The following is a 21,822-nucleotide window of genomic DNA, read 5'->3' as shown; positions in this document are numbered from 1 at the left end:
CTGCTGGGTTTTGTTTTGTTTTGTTTTAACTAGTATAAATGGAATTAGTTTTCTGACTTTTTCCCCAGTGATCTGTTGTTGGGATATGGAAAAGCTACTGGGTTATCTATGTTGATTTAGTAGCTTGCTACTTGTTGAAAGTTTTTATCAGAACAAGAATTGTCTGGTAAACTCTTTTAAGGATATGGCCATATCTGAAATTAGTTGACTTTCTTCATTTCCTAATAGCATCTCTTTTCTCTTTTTCTCCTGCCTTTCTGCTCTGGCTAAGAATGCAAACACTATATAGAGTGAGAAAGGAAGAGTTGGCCCCTGCCTCTTCTCTGACTTAGAGTTTTCTCCTATTCCTTGTAGCATTAGGCTATATGTAGCCTCCTATAGATAGCCTATATGTAGCCTCCTATAGATGGCCTATATATAACCTCCAATATGTTGAGGTATGACCACTTTTCCTAGTTTTTTCAGAGCTTCTACCATGAAAAGATGTTGAACTTTGTCAAAAGCCTTTTCTTTATGTATTGATAATTACAGGATTTTATCTGACTCTGTTTATATGCTGTATTACATTTGTCATCTGCATGCATATGTTGAGCCTTGTTTGCATTCCTGGGATGAATCTGCCTTGATCATGATATGGGTTCTTTTTAATGTGTTCTTGGATTCAGTTGAAACTTATAGCAGTAATTACCCATTTGCTGCCACGTAATGCTTCCTGTTAGCATGCTACAGCCATGCACCTGTCAAAACCTTCCTCCGTTATGAGACAGCTATGTAACATTAATGTGCAGATTTTGTATGAACATATGCTCTCATCTTTTTAGAGCGAATGCCTTGGCACGTGATTGCTGGGTCTTAGTGGACTTTCATGTCTGCTTCATCCATTCACAATACTTTCATACCAGAAAGTGGTTTTGGTTCAACCATCAAAAATAACTTTTAGATACAAAAAGAAAAGGAATGTCCCTTACTTGTGCTGCTATGTATTCTCTGTGTCCTTTGCTCTCCTATCTTCCATGTATTCCTTGAGCATCCCTCTTGTGTAGTTCTTTTAGATTCTGAATTTGAGTAATACAGTGTTTTCATTTTCTTTCATCTGGGAATGGGTTAAGTTCCCATCTTTTTTTCCTAAACAAATTTTCTTTAAAACTTCTTTTAAAAAAATGATTATTTTTATTTGTATGTGCATTGGTGGTTTGTGTGTGTGTGTGTGTGTGTGTGTGTGTGTGTGTATGCGTGTGTGATGCCTGATCCCCTAGAACTGAAGTTACAGACAGTTGTGAGCTGCCAAGTGGGTGCTAGAAATTGGGTCCTTTGGAAGAGCAGCCAGTGCTCCCAACCACTGGGCCATCCTTCCAGCCCTTAAAGGAAGTTGTTCTTGAGCATATGTGATTCTGATTGCCATGTTTTCTTCATCTTAGCACTTGAAGGAAAGGGGCCATGCCTCATCTTTTGTCAGCCTCTGACAGTGAACTTGTTCCCCTGTAGGCAAGGTGGTCCTTTCCTCCATGTGCTTTCAATACTTTACTCTCTGTTTTTAGTTTTCGGAGTCTTTTATTGTGTTGTATGCTGCCTTGGAATTCCTTGTCTTTTTCCCATTTCCACTTGCCTTAGCCTTTTAAACCTGTGGGCTTTTATTTTACTGGATTTGGCATGCTTTCAGCCATTATTTCTTCTCTGTAGTACCCCTCTGTATCCTCTCCCCTGGGGAAGCAGTGGCGTAGATGTGGGCTCTCTCATGCAATCCCACAGGTCTTTGAACTCTGTCCACTCTGTCCACTCTGCCTTGGGTCTGCCTTGAGTTCTCAGATTGGGTGCTGTCTGTTATAGCTTCCAAATCACTGATTCCTTTGCCTATATCTTTGAACTTAGGTTATTGAATTTTTAATTTTTTTCATTTTCTTCTCATACATTCTGATTCTTTGTAGAGATTTTGTATGTTTTTTATTTAAGTGTGTTTGTAGTTGCTTATGGTGGATTTTTATGATGGCTGCTTCATGATGTATTATGATTGTTTTAATGTTCATGTATGAGTTTTGATCATATGTGATGCTGATCTAAACTCCTCCCTGATATTTTTCTCACATTTTTATTTAGCAGATTTATAAAATGTCACATGTTAATGGACAATGTTATGTTTTGATACATATATGCATTGCATACTGTTTAAACCACGTTGAATACATTTGTCTCCCCAAACATTTCTCATTTCTCTATGATAGGAACTTTTAAATTCCCTTTTTTGTAGACTTTCCACCTATCTGGAACATTATTATCCACTGTTACTATAGTGTTTGAAATATCACAGCAGAACTTACTGTTCTTAACCAACTGTGCTGGAGAGTTTCCCACCAACTTGTCACAGGCTAGAATTACTCTCAATTGAGAAAATATCTTCATAAGATTTGCCTGTGGGACATTATTTTGATTAGTGGTTGATGTGGGAAGGCCCAAACCATTGTCAGTACTATATCCTAAGCAGGTGGACCTATATCAAAAATCAGGCTGAGCAAGCCTTGGGGAGCAAGCCAGTAAGCAGCACTCCTCCATGGCCTCTGCATCAGCTCTTGACTCAAGTTCCTGCTCTGAATTCCCTGGATAATGGACCACAAGCTATCCACTGAAATAAATCCTTTCCTCCCCAAGTTGCTTTTGATCTAGAGTGTTCTATCACTGCAGTGGAAATCTAAGAGACTGTGATTCACCAGCACTATCTTCCCATCTTCCCCCTTACTCGCCCGCTTCTGTTACCCACCACTCTGCTCTCAGCCTCTTTGAAATTAACCTAGCTAGATTTCACACGTTATGATCATCACATCACATGGTAGTTCTGTTTTTAATTTTGGTGAAACTTGTATTTTCCATAATTTTATGTTCCCATTAATAGAACTTAACATTGGGGACACCATTTTATCTCTTGTAACCAATGAGTTTCTTTCAAGGCTACAGTGGGTTTCAATTCCTTTAATGGACATACCCCACACAGAAAAATAGAAACCTATGATTAAAGTCTTCTGAATTTGCAGTTTTGCACCAGGCTGCATTAGACAACATGCTTCTTCCATGCCCTTATTTGGAAATGTTCTGCCCACAGCCAAGCAGGGCCTGACCAGCTAACCTCAAGCCTGCCATTTCTTTCCCTAGAAAGCTCTGTAACCCATTGCAGTCCAGCAGATGTAAGAGCAGTCTGCTCAGCACCGGGTTAGTGTCTCCGCCTTATTTTTTGCCATTCACAAGCAGTGTGCGAGGGTGTGTTCCTTTTATCCACATCTTTGCCAGACATTCTGGTTTTAGTCTTTTGGGCAATAGTTATTCACTCTGGGGTGAGAGGACGGACTATCAGGGGCTTCTTCCAAGTGACCCCTCCAGCATGTCAGGTTTCATCGTCATGTTTACCTGTAAGGCCCCGCTAGTCAACTTGGGCCTTACATACACATTGCAGGTAGGAAAATGGTGGTGGTGGGCACTTTCTCTCTTAAATCTATTAGGTGGCATGACAGCCACAAGGAAGACAGGGAACGTGAACATCCAGGGATAGGATCAATGTTCCTATTTAGACATGCTTAGACTGAATACTTGGGTTTGGTGGCACCATGGTGCTGGTCAGCATAATGGTGAGCCATCACAGAGAGACTTGCTAGACGCTGGGAGAATCAGAGAATGTGTTAGACTGGACCAGATGCAGCAAGCAAATCCCTTGTGCGGCAGGTCGTGATGCTCTGAAACTCTTGCTGCCTTTAGAAAGACGCTTGAAAAGAGGCCTGGCCGCCCAGCTGCAGGCTGAGAAAGCGAGTCCTCCAAGTGAGCTGAGCTGCACATTGCTATCACTTATTAAGTGTTGTTCAGTGTCAGTCGGTTTTTCAAAGACTGTTGTTATAAGGGTTTTTTTTTCCTCCCCTAGAATGCAGGGCTTGGGCTATCTGCAAAGGGTAGCTGAGGTTGCTGCCCGGACAGATATGATTGAGTGTTATTGCCTATAGGTTAATTAATCTCAGAAATAATCTTTATGACGTTATTCACCATATCAGTTTTTCCAAGTCAGTTTAAGTTTTAGTCATCTTTTTTAATAGCTACCCAATAAAAAAGTTCATCATATGCAACTATATTAATTATCTTGTACATAAACTTGGAAATCTGACTAATTAAGGAAGTCTTTAAAAAAAAAAAAAAGAAACAAATTTTCCTCTCTACTCTTCCTGCCTTTTAGATCTAGCTTTCCTCTAGGCATTTTGCATAAGGTGGGCTGACCTTGTGTTCTAAAGAAATAGTTGCCTTATCATAGATTTTGCTTTTGAGACAAGAATCCCATTGGTGTCACAGAATGGGTACAGGAAATGCAGGGAGTACGCATCCAGTGGCTGCCAGCCATCTGACTTTCAAGTTGAACCCCATCGGATGCACCAGATGGCCTAGGCTGTCTTTCTGGAAGGAGTAATGTTGTCCTGCCTCTATCCAGTTTCCTTTCCTCTAGCTCACAAGCCACGCCCAGTTCCTAAAGAAGTGGAGGAGCCTTCTCACCAGATACAGAAGCCCAAGGTACTCACACGTCTACCGCAGAGGAAGGCAGGCTGCCTATGTGACTCTGTGTAACAGACACATGTGGAGCTGCTCCTCTCACACAGAAGCAAGCAGTATCTCAGCAGCTGTGAGGGGGCAGTTTATCTCATTTGGTTATTATCAGTCTCTGTGGTGCCATGGATCAAATGCAGGGCCTCCCACGTGCTAGGCAAGAGCTCACCACTGAACTACACAGTCAGCTCCTACTTTAAAAGAGAAAATGAATGCACAAGTCAACTCTGCCAGGACACTATAGGCAGGGCCGAAGGTGAGCAGAACCATTGCAGTATTTTGAGAGTGGCAGGCAAGTGATCAGCCTATGCTAGCAGCTGCTCAGAGGCCAGAAGTGTGGGGTGCACTGACTTGCTGTACATCCACATCCACATCTGTAGTCTATGCGGTGTGTTACTGAGAGGTGTCTGCCATATCTCATTTGTCTTCAAGCATAAGAAAAGACAAGCCCTCTAGGTTTCCACAGAAAACCACAATGGAGATGAGGAAGGAGACTGTATTCTCTAACATCAGTCCCTCACATGACCATGTAACTCACTCTCCTCAAGATGCCCCAAGTTTAAACGGGCTGGGCTTCTCTGTAGGTTGTTTTCTCATTTTAAGGACCACTGACAGATTTAGAATAATAAAAACTTTTCTCCATCAAAAGGAGACATCTGGCAGTACTTTTTCTGGTATGACTTGTGTAGTCATGTTTTTAGCTGTTCTCATGAAAAAAGTAAGAGGGATTAGAAGGGATTGCAGGGGGATGAACCCCATTCTCTCAGAGTAGGCTGCTGCCCACCCTCCCCACCTCTGATGCCCAGACATCCTCACGAGGAGCTAGGTGCCTTTTCCACACTGGTGGGCTGTTTCTTCTTAAGAGATTGCTAAGCTGCTTATGGAATAGCATGTCATGTGACAACCCAGTTGCCATGGCAAATATTTGTGTTTCATGAAAAACGTGGGTTAAAAAGAAAATCAATGCAAATGGCCAAATCCCAAGGCAGGCAGGCCTCTGGCGGTGCCTGGCTGGCACCACCATTGTTCCATCTTCAGCTGTTTAACAGGCTGTGAGCAGGCCAGGGGCTAATGTGCATAATGTCACTAGACCCAGGCACCTGTTTAGATTCTCACTCCAACTGAGTCCTCAGCTCTGTTTTATACAGAACAAATCTACAGGGAATACACATATCAGAGTGAGTTTTTAGCCAGTAAGCAGTTTGCCTCAAAAAAAAAAAAAATTCAAAAATAATGTCTTTTCAAAATGCTTATCAGCCCTGGCATTATTTTCTTCTGTTGACTTGCAAAGATTTCCCCTACTGTTAAAAGTAATAATATTTAAAGTCTGTAGCTTCAGTTGGTACATTTCCAAACTGACTCCCTAATAGTGGTAAACGGGGCACGGATGTTAAAGGTGAAGAGAAAAGCGCAGAGTGCTGAGCTCCACACTGGAGCTACTGCAGACCCTCTGCCAGGCTCCCACCCCAGGCAAGACGCCCACAGTCAGCCCTTTCTTTCCAATGCCTTTTGCAGTGTTGTTCCCTGGAAGTGGAACCCAGCATCCATTGTATGTAAATCTTTCCTTTCTCAAACCCTTTCCTCAAAGGCAAGGAGGGCTAAGCATGCACAGCATTGATGTCTGGGGGTGGGAAAGCCCTCTAATCATCTGCTTCGGCCAGTGTGGGTGGGGACAGTGGGCCCAGTGGGGGGAGGGAAGAAAGGCAAGGGGTGACCAGGACTCTGAGCCTTCTATTTGTTTTGTAAAACTGCCCAGGAGAGTCATTTTGATTTAAACTGTGTCTCATTCTTCCTCATAGGGGAAAGCCAAAAGGTCAAGAGGACAATCCAGTAGAAAGGTCTGTAATTTGTGTGACTAGTTGGAATTTGGGATTTGTCACCTGATGTCCCTTTCTTTTGCTTCAGGGCAAAAGTATGGGAGGCCGCTTGACAGCTGGAGTTGGCAACAAAAGTTCTTTTGCGCTTCCCTTCTTTATAAAAGAAATTAGACCATGGTAAAAAAAAAATTGTGGTTTGCAGAAAGAGAAAAATATTTCTTTGCTCTCTATGAGGACTGAATCATGTCACTGCCCAAACAAAAGATGTCTCATCCTCAAAATGTGGCTGAATTGTGTGTTTTTAGCATCAAAGATTTTCATTTAAGAGTATATTTACAAGGAAGCAAGATGTTAAAAATGAATGTAGTAGTTTATTGGCATGTGATGACACGTGTACACATGTTCATTTGTACTTACACAAACGTGTGTGAGTGTGTATATACATGTACTGCATTTGTAAAGTAGGCTGGGGAAATAAAGTTAAACTGTTCACAACAACCAAGGCAACAACAACATATATATATATATATATATATATATATATATATATATATATATATATATGCAGGAAAACTGCACTTGGAATGTGCTGGGCTCCCTGACATCCAGGAGTGCCCCCTTTCAAGGAGGGAGCTGTCTTCTGCCCCTTCCCAGTGCTGATGCAGGAAGGCTGGAGCTGCAACAGTGACTGCAGACAGACAGACAGTCCTTCTGACCCAGGCACACTGCTCCCAGACTTTGCCTCAGTACCAGTTTTCACTGTGCAGAAACTAGCGGCTTTACTCTGTGCCTAGAAAAGAGAACATGCGTGAAGAGCCCCAGAGCTTTGTTTATCTGGAAACCATTCCTGTGGCATCAGCATATCTTGTGTATGTGACACAATGCACCTCCCATGCCCATGGAACACTGGGGTTGACGGAAGAACATCTGTGCTGTCACTGTCCCTGGCCAGCCAGAGGTAAAGGCCAGTATGAGGCTTGTATTCCAGGTTAGCTCTTTCCTAGGGGCCAGTCTTGCAGATGCCACTCGTAGTATAACTGCAGTGCTAACTGCACTGGTGCCTGCCCTGCGCTGGCCTCTGGTGCTGACCTTCTGAGGGCTGCCTCCCCTGTGTTCCTGTGTCCAGGCGGTAGGTGCTGTTATTCCCCTAGGAGGAAGTAGACGGAGATACGTCATCCAAGGTAGACGGCAGAGCTGGCACGATTCCCAAACCCCAGAGCATGAGAAACCTACAAATCTCAGTCATTCACAATGATAATCCTAAAATGTGTCACATGTCTCCTACCAAGTGTATTTAATGCTTTCTCTTTCCAGTGCCAAATGCTTAGGTGATAAGTTTGTGCCTTTGCTTCCTTCCTTATCAGATAGCATTGTCACCTCTGCTGTCACTGCTGCTCTTGCCAGCTTCAATCTAGATAGCCTGTTGTGTTTTCTAGATTCATTAAACAGATAGTCAAAGATTGCTGGGCGTGGTGAGGCATGTCTGGAGTCCCAGCATTAGGGAAGCTGGGGCAAGCGAGGGTTGTTTCTTAGTCATGTGTATTGTATTAGTTTCTTTAATATCTTTCCAGTATATTCTTGTGATCTCAGTGGAAAACTTAATATTTTATGGATGTATTGGCTGTCAAATTTTTTATTAGATAACTTGGGCAGCATTGAACCTTTCAGTGCCTTGATCTGTTCCCATTTCCTTTATATATATAAAATATTTTATATTAAATATATAATTATTTTATATTACATATAATATATTTTTATATATTTAAAACTTAAAATATTTTAAATTAATATTTTAATTTAAAATTTAAACATTTTATATAATTTGACGAAGACCAGCTTCGGGAACGCCTTAAAGAGACAGACAAACTACCGCTCTGGTGGCAAGTAGCTAAGCTTTACTGATTTTTTCAGCTTATAATCATGGGGTATGACTTTGCAATTTTTGTTCAAAAACAACACCTTTGCTCAGTGATTTAACACACAATATTATCATTCTTTGATTCATTTTCTCATAACAAGAACTTCTTCAGAAGTAGGGACTGTTTATCAGCAGTCCCAAGGACATCCTCCTCTCCAGCATAAATGTTAACTCTTAACTAGGAACAAGGAAAAACACTGGAAAATTATGTTAGGACATCCCTCCCTTCCAGGAGAGACGGCCCCTGAACTTTCCCCTAGTTGACTGCTCTGACCCTTTCAGGCCAGAACCAAAGGGAAGCCATTGTTCTCAAGAATTATTTAAAATATATAAATATATTATATATGTAGAAGGAAATGAGAACAGATCAAAGCAGTGACAGGTTCAATGCTGCCCAAGTTATCTCATATATATATATATATATATATATATATATATATATACACATACACATATATATACACATACACACACACATATATATACATACACATATATATATATACATATACACACATATATACATATACACTCACATATATATATATACATATATACACACACATATACACACACAACACACACACATATATATGTATATATATATATATATATATATATATATATATATAGTCAAAAGCCACTTAATGTTTGCCTCTCTTCCCCTCTGCCTCTCTGTTTATATCTCTACCTCTCTGTCTTTCTCTCTATCCTTCTGTCTCTCTGTCTTTCTATCCCTGCCTCTCTGTTTCCTTGTCTCTCTTCACTCTTCTCCCTGACTCCCCATATTTCTGTCTCTTTGTCTCCCTGTCTGTCTGTTCATCCCTCCCTCTGTGTGTTTCTCTCTCTCTCTCTCTCTCTCTCTCTCTCTCTCTCTCTCTCTCTCTCTCTCTCTCTCTCTCTGTCTCTCCTATCTCTGTCTTCTTGTCTCCCCCGTCTTTCTGTCTCTCTGTCTATCTCTCTGCTTCTGTCTCTTAACAGTTTATTAATTAAGGGGCGGGGGAAACCTCCAAACAGGAAACTGCAGAATCTTTTAGAATCTGTTTTAATCTTCCATAATAAATTGTTCCTCCAACCTAAGCATTTTGGCATTATGTTTTCAAATAAACTTAATTCTGTGCTTTTACTTGAAAAGCATTTCTTCATGGAAGAAGTAATTGACAAAACAAGGCACTGTACAGATTCCTTTTATAATCTTGTTCACATTGCTAGATATTTATTGCATGTAAATGATCCTATTTATACACATCAGAGAAGACATTAACTTATCAGCAATCTACAAAGTAATATTTATTTTTTCCTTTGTCTATTTCACTTAACAAACTTTAATGATTACTCATGAAAAATTAAAGTCCAGAAAGGAGAAAAATGCAAATCTGGGAGAATCTAATGACATCACAGCCCCTTGGCACTGTTTAAGCCTTGGCATGTTTCTGTGTTCCCATCATATCATATTGTGTCTTTAACTTTGATTTTATGTTAATACTTTATCACAAGCTTATACAAATGTTGTTCAAAACTTACTACATAATACTTTGCAGTTAAAGAGATCCTATAGTATTAATAGCCATTATCATGTTGTTCAGCATTAAATTATAAATCTTATCTGATCACATGACAGCTTTGTGCTGTAAACCCGGTCCAAGTGGCTCTGAAGTTTAAAACTTAAATGTTGACATGCAGTGAATGCTCACTGACTTTCCCCCTGTACATCAGACAGTGCAAACGCATCAGTGAACAAGACAGACAGAACTCTCACCCTCCCGAGCCAACTCTGTGACTGAGGAAGCAGATGATAGACCTCTTCTGTAGTACCCTAGATTGGCCCACACTTAGGGAAAATAAAGCAGAATTGTCCCAGTTATTGACAATGTGCCCGAGTGGAGCGAGCACTGTAAGACTCCTGTAAGCGTTCTTTAGTGATCTGTGGTAACAGACCTCCCTGCATACACCTTTTCCTGAGGAGAAGTGGAAAGCCAAGCTGCACTTGGGTTGCCGTGGCGATCCTTTAAAGCCCAGCTTTCTCCTGTCTGCTGGGAGGCCGGGAGGGGGGGGGGTGTAAAGCTGCCTTTGATCCGTGCTTCTCAGACTTTCTGTGCCTCTCCACAGCAGGCTCAGCTCATCCGTCATAATTGTCCCAAGTGGTCCTTAACTGTGCCACAATTTCTCAGGGTATTTGAAGGGTATCAAAAGAGATGAAATCAATGCTGTAGTGAAGTAAAGTGTGCCTCTGGAAGGGAATTTCACATTTGACTGAAAACAGACCCCATCTATTCAAAATGCCTCCCTGGCTGTTCTGTTGGCTCTTTCGTATGGATTTGATGGGCTGGGTGTTTTGTTCCATGAGAGATCACCTAAGCATGGGGACTTCTCTTCAGAATGGGTTTCAGAGTTGAGGAAGACCTATTTGAATTTGAATACAGCACCTTTGAAAAGAATTGCTGGAATTGCTGACCCAAGGCCTTTGCCCTCAGATCCTCTGCGTTCCATGTCTCTGCTCACACACACAGTCCTCCCTGCCTTTTAGTCCCTTTGCGCTATCTGACCCAGGTCTTTGGGAGCTTCTGGGTCTTACGGGCTAAGGGACTGTCTTGCCCACTCACGTACCTCAGAATTCTTACTCTTGGATTCTCTCAATCCCGCACAGCAGATGGTATGGTAATTTGTCATCCATTTTTGGTAGAAAGTTGCTACAAATAATTTTCTGTATTAAAAATGGAAAAGAAAAATCTCCCAGGTATTTTTCATGGTCAGAAAGTGATAGCAGAGGTGGTTTCATTGATCTCACAGTTTTACTAGCTCCAGGAGTTTGTTTAAAAAGATAATATTAGGTTGAAGATGTAGCTTGGGAGGCACAGTGCATGTCTGGCATGTGCAGCTCTCTGGGTTTGTCCCTGGTACTGCTTAAAACCAGGCATGGTGATAAATGCTGGGGCAATCTCAGCCCTGCAAAGGTGACAACACTAGGGCCAGGAGTTCAAGGTTACCTTCAGCTACATACCAAGTTAAGTTTGAGGCCACTGCCCAAACAAAAACATAAGAAAAAATTTTAAAGCCTGCACATCTAGGAATCCTTCCCTTTAGTTCTGTATGTTTAGGGGATGTTTAGGGGATGTTTAGGGGATGTTTAGTTCTGTATATTTAGGAATGTGGTCATGTCACTATCCTGGGGGCTCCACAAAGCAGAGTTAAAATTTCACACCTTCTCTGGGTGTCAGTTTCCCATCCTTATGACATGCACTGTGGCAAGGGAGGCACTGGGAAAGCTTTTTGTGAACTTACCCTTTTTGCAGATGGTAAAACTGAGGTCCACAGGGGGCAGTGTCTTGCCTGCAGTATGCATCAGGCAGCAGCGGAGTTTGGATCTGAACCCAGGATAGAGGATGTCAGGGCCAAATCTTGTTTTGCTGGGTCCATGACAGTCTATGGAGCAAAAGGCAAAGTAGTGACTTTCAAGATCCCTTGTGTTCTAACACTCAGAATTGTGCTTCTGCCAAGTTCCCAAACCCCAATTAAGTTCGCAGCTCTCCTCTGAGTGTTGTGTCTTTGGAACAGTTCTTGCCCATCGAGGGTCTCATCTGTGTTTTATACAGACACTGACCCATTGAGAACCTTCCCTAAAAATCAAAAACAAGGTCAAGGTCAGAGAAATAACATCTTAGTCTTCGGTGAATAATAAACACTTATCTTTGAGGGAAATTCTTAACATCCCTCAATGCAAACTCTCACTCAGTACTAACATATGCAGGAAGATCTTTCTCAGTGTTACAGGACAATTACCTACCATCCCTAATGGATGCATTTTGGTGGTTGAGAAACCAAACATTGGCTTCTGCGATAGAGAGTGCTGTAGTCTCTCCTTCCAGGTATTGGAGTGATTGCCATTCCGTAGAGATACCTCATAGCAGATTCCCCAGGCATCCCACTACTCACTACCAGGAGACAGAGCTTGGAAATAGTAGGGCATTAATTTGATATTATGTCCATCTGCTATCCGTACATATGAAAATGATTTTTTTCAATTATAAATTCATCTTAATCTGGTATGGTAGCATATGCTTATAATTTTAATGAGTGTGTATGTGTATGGATGTTTTGTTTGAATGTATGTCTGGTACATGCAGAGGGCAGAAGAGGGCGTTGGATATGCTGGACCTGGAGTTAGAGATAATTGTAAGCCACTCTGTGGGAGTGAAGAATTGAAACTGGATCTTTCAAATTTTAGATTCTAAAGCCATTTCTCTAGTCTTACATGCTTATAATCTTAGGAATCACGAGGTCGAGGCAGGAGGGTTAAGTTTGAGGGCAGCCTAGGTTGTATAGTGAGATCCTGTCTCAAAACAGCAGCAACAACAATGAAAAAGAAGCTAGTCTAAGGTTGGCAATGAGCCCAGGGATAGAGCGCTTACCTAGTACACACAAAGTCCAGGATCTGATCCCCGATACAAAAAAATCTAGAAATAAGTGCTTTCTCCTGAATGTGTTCTTTGCATCTTCGCAGATGATATTCCTAAATTTGATAGTACATTTGCAGTGCTGGGTTTATCCACACTTCACATTGGGTTTTTCTAACACACCTTGTCACCAACCCGCCTTCCTCTCCTTTGCTTTAGATTTAGAATTTCCCCTAAATAACTGCTCTAGAAACTCTGAAAGTTACCTAATTAGTGATTACACTCTGCAAATAAAAAAGAGCATTTCCCAGCTAGTTGACTCAGTCAGTTAAGAGCAGGATGGTAATAATTAGGCCACAGCTGAAGGTCTGAGCTGGGGGTGGGGATGGGGTTAGTCTAAAGGGTAGGCATTTCATAAAGGGACATGAGTGGCTGTGGTCCCAAGGAAAGGGGGGGGGATATGCAGACCTCTCCTTATAGGACGAGGAAGACAACTGCTACTTAGTAACAGTACACCAGGAGAGCAGCTCCTTGTGAACAAAAGAGGAAGATGAAATGGAAGGGTGGTGGTGAAGGTAGGACAGGAGGAGGCAGTGTGGCCTTTCCTCAGGCCTCTCTTTGCAGCAGGCCGTGAAGCCGCGGTCTTTACCTGCTCACTGCGGCTGGCTCACAGTGCTGATGCACGGCTTTAATTTGGGAAGCCTTTCTCTCGAGGGGCATGTCTTTTCTTGCTCCAAGTCTGAAGTGCTCCCGTGTGTGGCATTCTCTGTGACAGATGTACTACAGCTATGCTTTAGCTGACTGCGGACCCACAGCTTCCTGGCACCTGAGTGGTCTATTTGATGTCCAGGAGCTTCCTTTGAGAGCGGGTAGCTCATCCAAGAAGGCAAAAAGGTGCAATCCTTTTGTTCTAAAGCAACCCCTGTTAAAGTCTACAACTTCAGTTCACCCAAGGTGGTTCTCTCAGAAGGTCTAATCCTCCTTTGTTGATGCGCATAGATAACCTAGATAGACCCTGCGGAGAGGCATAGTGTCTGAGAGAGATGGAGGCCTGGCCCAGACTCTTCCATTTCATAGATATCACTCTTCTCCATAAAAAGAAGGAATTTTGAAAATATCTGAACATCTTTAAGGAGACAGAATTCTCTGGCAGATCATCCATCCACAGCCTTTGCTTCCTGCAGCAGTCTGAATCTTCGTGACTGGATCAAACGTGTGACTAGCAAGACCAGCCAGCTCCACGCATGGCCATCTGTAGCCATGCTGCAGCCATTCTGCATATCCATTCCTCACGGATGGGGCCCTGCCATTCTCCTCTGAATGCTAACCTTGTGCCATCAGAGCCCATCTTTGTAGGAAGGTAGAAGTGTGACTGCAGGCTGGCCCTTTGACGTGTGCCACCCGCCTTCTCCCCAGCCCCGACCACTCTGCCCAGCACTGAGGTCTGCTAGGGGGAACATTCCTTGTTAAACTCTCTCCTGCCTGTTCAAGAAGGAGAAATTTACTTAGACCTGTAAAACAGTTTACATTCTCTTAGCTGTCTTGTTTAGATCAGAGAGATGATTTTGGATAGAAGACTTTATGCCTTGTAGCAGTTGTTCAGTTAGAAGTTTGCAAAAGCTCAATGCTGTGTGGAGCTGGTGTGTAGAGCTAAAGGGACTTTCCCACATCAGATGTAGTCCTTAGGATTTTAACCTGAGAGTCTATTTTTCTCCTTAGAATGTGGGAAAGGAATCTGAAGTTGTTTTATTTCTCTGTCTATGGTTGGTTACTGTGTCTTTAGTATAAATATATATCTTGTCTTACATTTTCTCTTAGAATCTCAGACTTAGAGGATATGACTTTATGCCTTGTCCTTCTTGATGACTGTCTGTTAACAATCATTTGAGACAAAGTATGAAGCAGCCTAACCTAGCAGTGCTATGTCACAGTAGTTATTGACACAGTCACCATCTCCCCTCTGGGTTTTGTGAAAGGTTTTAAAATTTCAGAGAACAACATAACCCTGTGGTTTCATACAAATGGGTGAATGGATGTTCCATAGATATGTTGAAGACAGTTGATGCCTTAAATCTCCGAGTAAGCAGAACCAGTCATCCCAGTAGGTTTCAGGACAGAAACCTCTGTGCTTTCCCGTTCCCTCGCTCCTCTCCTGGGCCATCAGGCACTTTTAGATCCTGGTGTGAATTCTCTTTCTAATGCAACAAGTGCCTGTAACTGAAATACAGCGGGTTCTTATTGGCAAAATGTCCTTCTTAGTGTTAAGGCTTGGGTCTCAGGCCTTGTGGTTGTTAGGCAGGCCTATCAGCAGTCCCTTTTTTCATGTTTTATTTAGAGACAGGGTCTCTAAGTTGTGTATGCTGGACTTGAAGCCACTCTGTAGCCCAGGCCAGTCTCAGACTCATCACCCCTATTCCTCAGCTTCAGAAGTTGGGATGACAGCTATGCCACCAGACCCAGGTCTGGGTTTGGTGAGGATGATGTTATATTTTTCTATTGTCATCCAAATCTCTTCGGATTCGATTTAGCTTATAAATCATGACGTTTTAAATATAGAAAGATACTTTTAAAAGATAATACCCACCACCCCACCACTAGAGAATCCCTATAGACATTTACACATAAAATAATGTATTTCTCTGTTTTTATGGTTGATGACGAGTTAAGAACAAGGAATCAGCAACACAGTTCTCTAAGACCATAGGTACATAGATAGAAGATAGAATTATAAGAGGTTTTATATATATATATATATATATATATATATATATATATATATATATATATGATGTATTTGAGTCAAGGTCTCTCACTAAGTTGTGTATGCTAGGTTTGCAGTCACTCTGTAGTTTACATAGATTATCATTTTATATATAATAAAGATATGTATATAATATGTATGATACACATGATATATTTATATCTTTATTATTAAATATATAATTTATAAAATGGCTCAAGGAATCAGATCATAATAAAGTATAAACCGATTATATATCATCATATAGTACATATTATATATATCTTTATTATATATAGAAAGAAGTACTTTTAGAGCAGTTTAATAGCTTCTCATGAGATATCCCCCAGTAATGATTTTTAGTGACATTTCTTTGACATCCTTATGTATGTATGTAGAGTCAGTCCTGGCAGCCATGCCTCCCCATCACTGAGTGGTAATTGATGAAGTGTTAGTACGTATGTATTGATCACACTCTTACAGAGATCATGGGATATTTTAATTCTGGAAACCTTTCTTTCCTCAGGGCATGAAGATTACTACACCGTCTAAGACTAGGAAATCACCATGGGATTATATATTTTCTGTTTACAACGGCTGTGTAGACAGGACAGCCCCAGACTTCTTAGCATTCAAATCACGTTTCAAATTAATCTGGGGGAGTATTTTTTCTTTCCTGGAACAAATTGAGAAATTTCTCAAGGACTATGCAATATCTGAAGCCAAAATAAAAGGGAGGAGTCTGGTGTCCTTGCTTCCAGAGTTTGAGCTGAAGAACAAACTAACCAGAAATGATGTTCTGGCTGTGTTAGAGAACCCAACTCACATCCAGATGCTGTTAAACCTTCCAGGACAGAGGTACAAGGGCCAAGATGGAAAGACAGAAGCTGCCACCAAGATCCAAGCCACATGGAAAAGTTACAAGGCGAGATCTTCCTTCATTTCTTATCGCCAGAAGAAGTGGGCCTCAGGGGTGATTGCCCTGGCATGGCTTTTACATTGCCACAAGACAAGACTAAAGAGGATAGTGAAGGAATCCCGACAGAGACACCTGGACAACTTCCGAATTCGAGCCAAGGTACGCCAGGCTGCCAGATGTTAAGGCAAGCCTCTTTTTCTAAATATTTCCTGCTTGAATAAGCTCAGTAACTTGTCTCTTTATCTTTCCTTCCCTCTCTGGCCACCCTCCCCCTCAGCATTCTGCATCTATAACTCTCCTCAGTATATGATACACAAACTCAGAGCCTGGCCTGCATGCCTGCAAAATCTGTTATAATTTTTCTATAAAAGAAAATGGTCCTTGTTTTGACTAAGGTAGTTGTGTTGGGAAGTCACTGTTCTAACTGCATTACCTTTTCTATACACACACACAACACACAAGCGAGCACAAGCAAACACACACACACACACACACACACACACACACACACACCTTCTGACACTTTAATTTGGTAGGAAAAAACATCCTCACTTGTCTACGTTGCTGTCACCACTTTGTCAGAAAGTATTTAAGTTTGCAGACAGCCTTTTAATTAGTGCTCACAATTTCATTTATGTTTGCTTTCTCTTTTTTTCATTCATATTCTGTTAATTAAGTGAGCTGCCTCTAATCTTCCCCTGCCAGTAGCATCATGTAGCCACCTAATTAAATTAATTGGGGAAGATGTTTTAAGTATGTAATTAAATCAATTAATATAATTTATGCCTGGCTTAACTGTACAGTGGAAAAACAGCTGAAGTTTGACTAGATGCATCCACTACAGCGCCCTGTCACTGATCAATGCTCTTCTTGCTTTTCAGCATCTGGCAGCCAACTGGAGTCGCATCAGGACCTCCAGGAGGACTATTATCCATATACCATCATTAGGTATAACACTTTTGCCTGCAAATCTATCAGCAACCTCTATTACCCACCACATTATGGCTCCTTGATTGAGTTCAAGGAAGGCCCCTTGTTTTATTCAAATTGGTCTCGGCAGGAAAATGTTCTCGACATGATGAGAGTAATAACACGGGGCCCTCGCTCGAAACGGCGTTTAATTTGGGGATTAAGCAAATAAAGTCATTATGTGGGGGCTGCTATTCAGTGGAGAGGTGATTTGCTGTAATTCGCTTTCATCTGTATGAAATGAACTAAAAAGTTGTATTTTTCCCCCTGAAATAACAGATAATGTTTTCGATCTTCTTTAATGATAGAAGAACACGGGCTTGTGTGTGTTGTTGCTGTTACGCCAATAAGCCAGGATATTGCTTGTACACTGTTTTTAATCAAATGTGCAGTCAAAATGATAAGCTACATTCTCTGAAATTATTTAGTTCTAATTGCGAGCAGATGGGATGTTTTATTTGCACCTAGGGCGCCTGAGCAAAAGGAAATGCTGTGTGAACAAGAATAATTAAGAAGTTGAATAGTGTTTTTTGCGCTTAAATAATCTGCAGTTTCATGTTAATTAGCACTAATGTAATTATTTAATTACATTTATGAATTGGGGAACTTAAAAGCTGTTGTCTGAAACACAGCGGTAAAATAGGTATGCCAAAATGACATAGGGAAATTCAGAAATCTGGGCTGGAAGTTTGTCTCAGACACGAGTTGCTGTCGGCGTGTGCACTGCCGGCCGCTTGCTCTGCTTCTGCCGAGGCTGTTACATTTCTTGAATGAGGCTGATTTTTTTTTTTTTTTAATGCTGACTTAGTAGAGTTTTGACAAATAGCAAACCCCACTGGATTTCAATATTACCTGTTAGTGCTTTGTTGAGGCCTTTTAAATAGAGCAGTAAAGCTAGTGATCTATTGTAGTAAAATCCTAGGCTACATCTTGTTCTCAAGTATGCAAATGCCTGTCTGTGTGCTCGTTCCTGTGTGGTAAAGAAACATCATATCTAAACAGTTATATGAAAGATATCATAGTTACTATGTAACTGAAACTAAGATTTTTTAAATTGGTAAAATTTGAATAGTAAGAAAGTAAACACAGCTTCCTATATTATAGAGTGTGTGCTTTAACCTGCGGACTTGGCTGGGTGAGGAACGCTCGCCCTGTGCAGAGCTTCGGGTTTTGCTCTTCTGTGCTTAGAATTGACTGAAGACAGATCTGAATTCCATCCTAACTTACGTTTTGGTTTTGGTGAGATTAATTTTGCACACAAAATCTGTTCACACACAGAAATTGCCCTCGTAATAGATTACAACCCGAGAGGCTAATCGAAGACCCTATTAACTGACATGGGGCCTTAGAAGAAGGTGCAACAAGAGCTTTTGCTTCTGCAACTAATTGTGCACGTGGCCTGTTATTGTGTGGGGCTCTTGTTTTGCTTTCTCTATTTCAGAGTCCTCGTGACAGTGCTGATAAGCATGAAGTCTTTGTCCCCTACTTTATAATGTTGATGGCATATTATTTCAGTCACCCTTGTACAAGCTTCTCCCTCCACTTTTGACCCTCCCCCAAACAACTCCTAAACCATGCACTCTACAGAGATGCCTGAGACAGTGGAGTCTCTAAAGAAGTAAGAAGTGAACCTGCATCAATAGTGGAAGCAGGATAGTACCAGAAACTTCTATGTAAGTGTCACACCGGTTCAAAGGGCCTGGGTGAATATTAACTAGGGGGAAGAATGACCTGATCATAAACACTGAATTACAAAGCATAATTTTAAATTTAAGATTAAAGCTATTTTATTTCATATTGTGCATATGTAGTGTAAATAAATATATATATATATATATATCAGTATGAGACCTTCACCACTGTGAGTTTTTTTGTTTGCAAACAAGAGAAACACCAATTTTCAAGGAAAATTGCTAATTGAGTATTTTTAAGAGCCAAGATCAAGCTCAGGTTGATTCCCAGTGAAGCCTGCACAGAGGCCTGCCTCACCTCCTCCTCCTCCTCCTCCTCCTCCTCCTCCTCCTCCCTCCTCCTCCTCCTCAGAGGTTTGCCTCACCCACTCCTCCTCCTCAGAAGCCTGCGCCAGCCTCCCTGAAATGGCTCTGGGACCTTAAAATTAGTTAATAACCTCACGTCATCTCCTCTACTGTACAGGCAGAATCTTAAAATGTATCTATATCTCTCTTCTTTTTAATAATGTGGGATACCTTTTTTCTTGTTTGCAACTTTCCTGTGTGAATGCACAAAGATTTCAGACAGATATACATGATTTCTTTGTCTCATGGGCCAGACACTCATTGCAACAGTTTATAAAAATTAAAGTGAAATTATTTCTTCTAAGTATGTTGAAAAAAAATGAAATCAAAACAAAAATAATCACCCCATCCCATTCAATATCATTTCACTTCCAGATGCAGGTAAATTCAGTTCACCATCCCAAACTAGTTATTCAGGTTGTCGGGCTCAGGCAAGCTTTCCCAGTGCCTCACACATGGTCCTGTTTCTCTCACATGGACCATTCGTGTACTAGAGGTAATTTACGCCATGCTACCAGCCATTTGGGGATGTCTTATTTGACCTTAAGATGAAGTAGCAAAAAGGTCCATAACCTACTGCTGCTGAAGACACTGGGCTCTTTGCTCTGGTTTTGCACCTGCAAAGATGGATGCATTCTCCAAATACTGAAAAGATGGCCTGCTGGTAACATTTTTATTGCAAAATACTATAATGTATTTTTAAATCTAAAGTTTGAAAATAAGATTATGATATTACATACTGCAGAGTAGCCACCTTGAAAAGAGGAGTTATAAATTTGATTGACTGCATTTCAGATAGTGTTCCTTGAAGTGACAAATATTTGTAGCTATTTTTAACCTCCAGGAAGGTGGAACGCAATTGACTAATTGTCCACAGAAACTGATTGGCCTTGTAATTTTCTAAGATAAAAATGGAGGCTGATCTCTTAATTGGATATTGCATATTTTCATCATTTTTATTAATGAAATATAATTATAACAAAATAATCTGCTATGGTTCACAGCAAAAATAGAAAACTGGGTCTATTTTAAGAATAATCTATCAGTCAAAGAAGAAAGAACTGCAACAAAGAATTCCAGTTTTTCTAGAAAAAAAAAGGGGTCTAAATAAAACCTGCCAACTAATTCTGCCGGCAGTTTCTTCAGTCAGGTTATTTTCTTTACTTTTAATTTATCCCTTGCACGTCTTTGCTGCAGTACCTCCATTAGTGCTATTTCTAAATTCAGTGGCACTTAAAAAATATATTGGCATGAAGTGGGCTATGCCAAGGACTGAGCTCTGAGGTTTCAGCTAAAATCTGGGGCTTCTGGAAGCCAGTCACCTCTCAGCAGTGCCTCTAGCCACTCTCCCTCTAGAAAGCAAATAGAACACACTGAAGCGGCTTTGCTTTGTATTTTCCTCCGTGTAATATTTTATTTCATTGCCAGCTGGACAACTGATTTAATGGCTAAAACAAATATATATAGTTTTAATTTTTCCCCCCTGGACATTAGTTCAGCAAACTATCATTGGTTTTAACACAGTTAGGATGTCCAAAAGACTCCATTACATAAAAAAATTGTGACTACTGTTTTTGTAAAGTTCATGGACAGCATTCTTCAGCTGGCCCACACTACTGCAAAAGCCTGAAGGACAAGATAGGAAAATGTTGGTGTGCAGATGACCATAGGATCCCCCAAAGACTGATGGGAAGGTTACTTCTTAACTGCAGTTGCTTTACTTCCAAACCCAGGAGCCCCAACCAGAGTCCCTGTGAGGAAGGCAGGTGGACTACAAAAGGACACAGACTGCAGGTCAGTCTGCCCCGTGCCTCTCGGCACACTGGCACCGCTCCACTCCAGTTTTTAGTTACCAACTCAAAAACTGGATAGATTTTGTTCCTTAGAGTTTGAGACAGGAAGTTGGAACTTTCCACTCAGTCTTGACTAGCTTCAACATATGTTTTGACAAGTACTATGGTGTACATTGGCAAGCTATGGAGATGCCACATTGGAGCCTTAGGTCAGAGAGATGTACAGTCAAGAGCTCCCTGATGCTCTTTTCTAGAGATAGTCATCTTTTAAGATGAGACAGAGACCATGTCAGAATTTAGTTTCTTCACAGAACAAACTAAAATTAAAACATATTTGTATTCTTCCATGTTGTATTCAAGTAAATAACCCAAGTCAGCATTCACCCACAGGTTTGATCAGTTGGCCAAATGATTCCATCATATGAAGATAACCAGTTGGTCTTGACTTGCCCAACACTGAACCATAATACATAGAAATGGCACTGAAGTGGGTGCCAAGTGGCACAGGCTAACAGAATTTTCATTAAATCGATTAATATTAGGATAGGCTTTAAAATAAACTTAATATACTACATAAAGATCTAACCTTTGAAATCTCCTTCACAATTGTCCTTAATATACTGATGTTTGTTCAGTGGTCCTCAGACATTTTGTATCAGGACCCCTTTAC

At 41.0% G+C, this 21,822-nt stretch overlaps 1 protein-coding gene across 4 annotated transcripts in view; it reads left to right on the top strand.

The window, feature by feature from the left end:
• The window catches only part of Iqch (IQ motif containing H), a 184,620-nt gene that overhangs the window by 67,485 nt on the left and 95,313 nt on the right, over window positions 1-21,822 (top strand). For 3 of the 4 annotated variants that reach the window (XM_021207472.1, XM_021207470.1, XM_021207469.1), the window contains exons 8-11: window positions 4,454-4,533; window positions 6,366-6,404; window positions 15,962-16,513; window positions 17,236-17,302. In XM_021207472.1, the coding sequence (XP_021063131.1) occupies window positions 4,454-4,533; window positions 6,366-6,404; window positions 15,962-16,513; window positions 17,236-17,302 (738 nt within the window). Of the gene's footprint in view, window positions 1-4,453; window positions 4,534-6,365; window positions 6,405-15,961; window positions 16,514-17,235; window positions 17,303-21,822 lie in introns of those variants that run through there. The other variant, XM_021207473.1, reaches the window with a different exon arrangement.

Source organism: Mus pahari, chromosome 10 (genome assembly GCF_900095145.1).
Source record: "Mus pahari chromosome 10, PAHARI_EIJ_v1.1, whole genome shotgun sequence".
NCBI lineage: Eukaryota > Metazoa > Chordata > Mammalia > Rodentia > Muridae > Mus > Mus pahari.
This window is presented reverse-complemented; position numbering and strand designations above follow the sequence as displayed.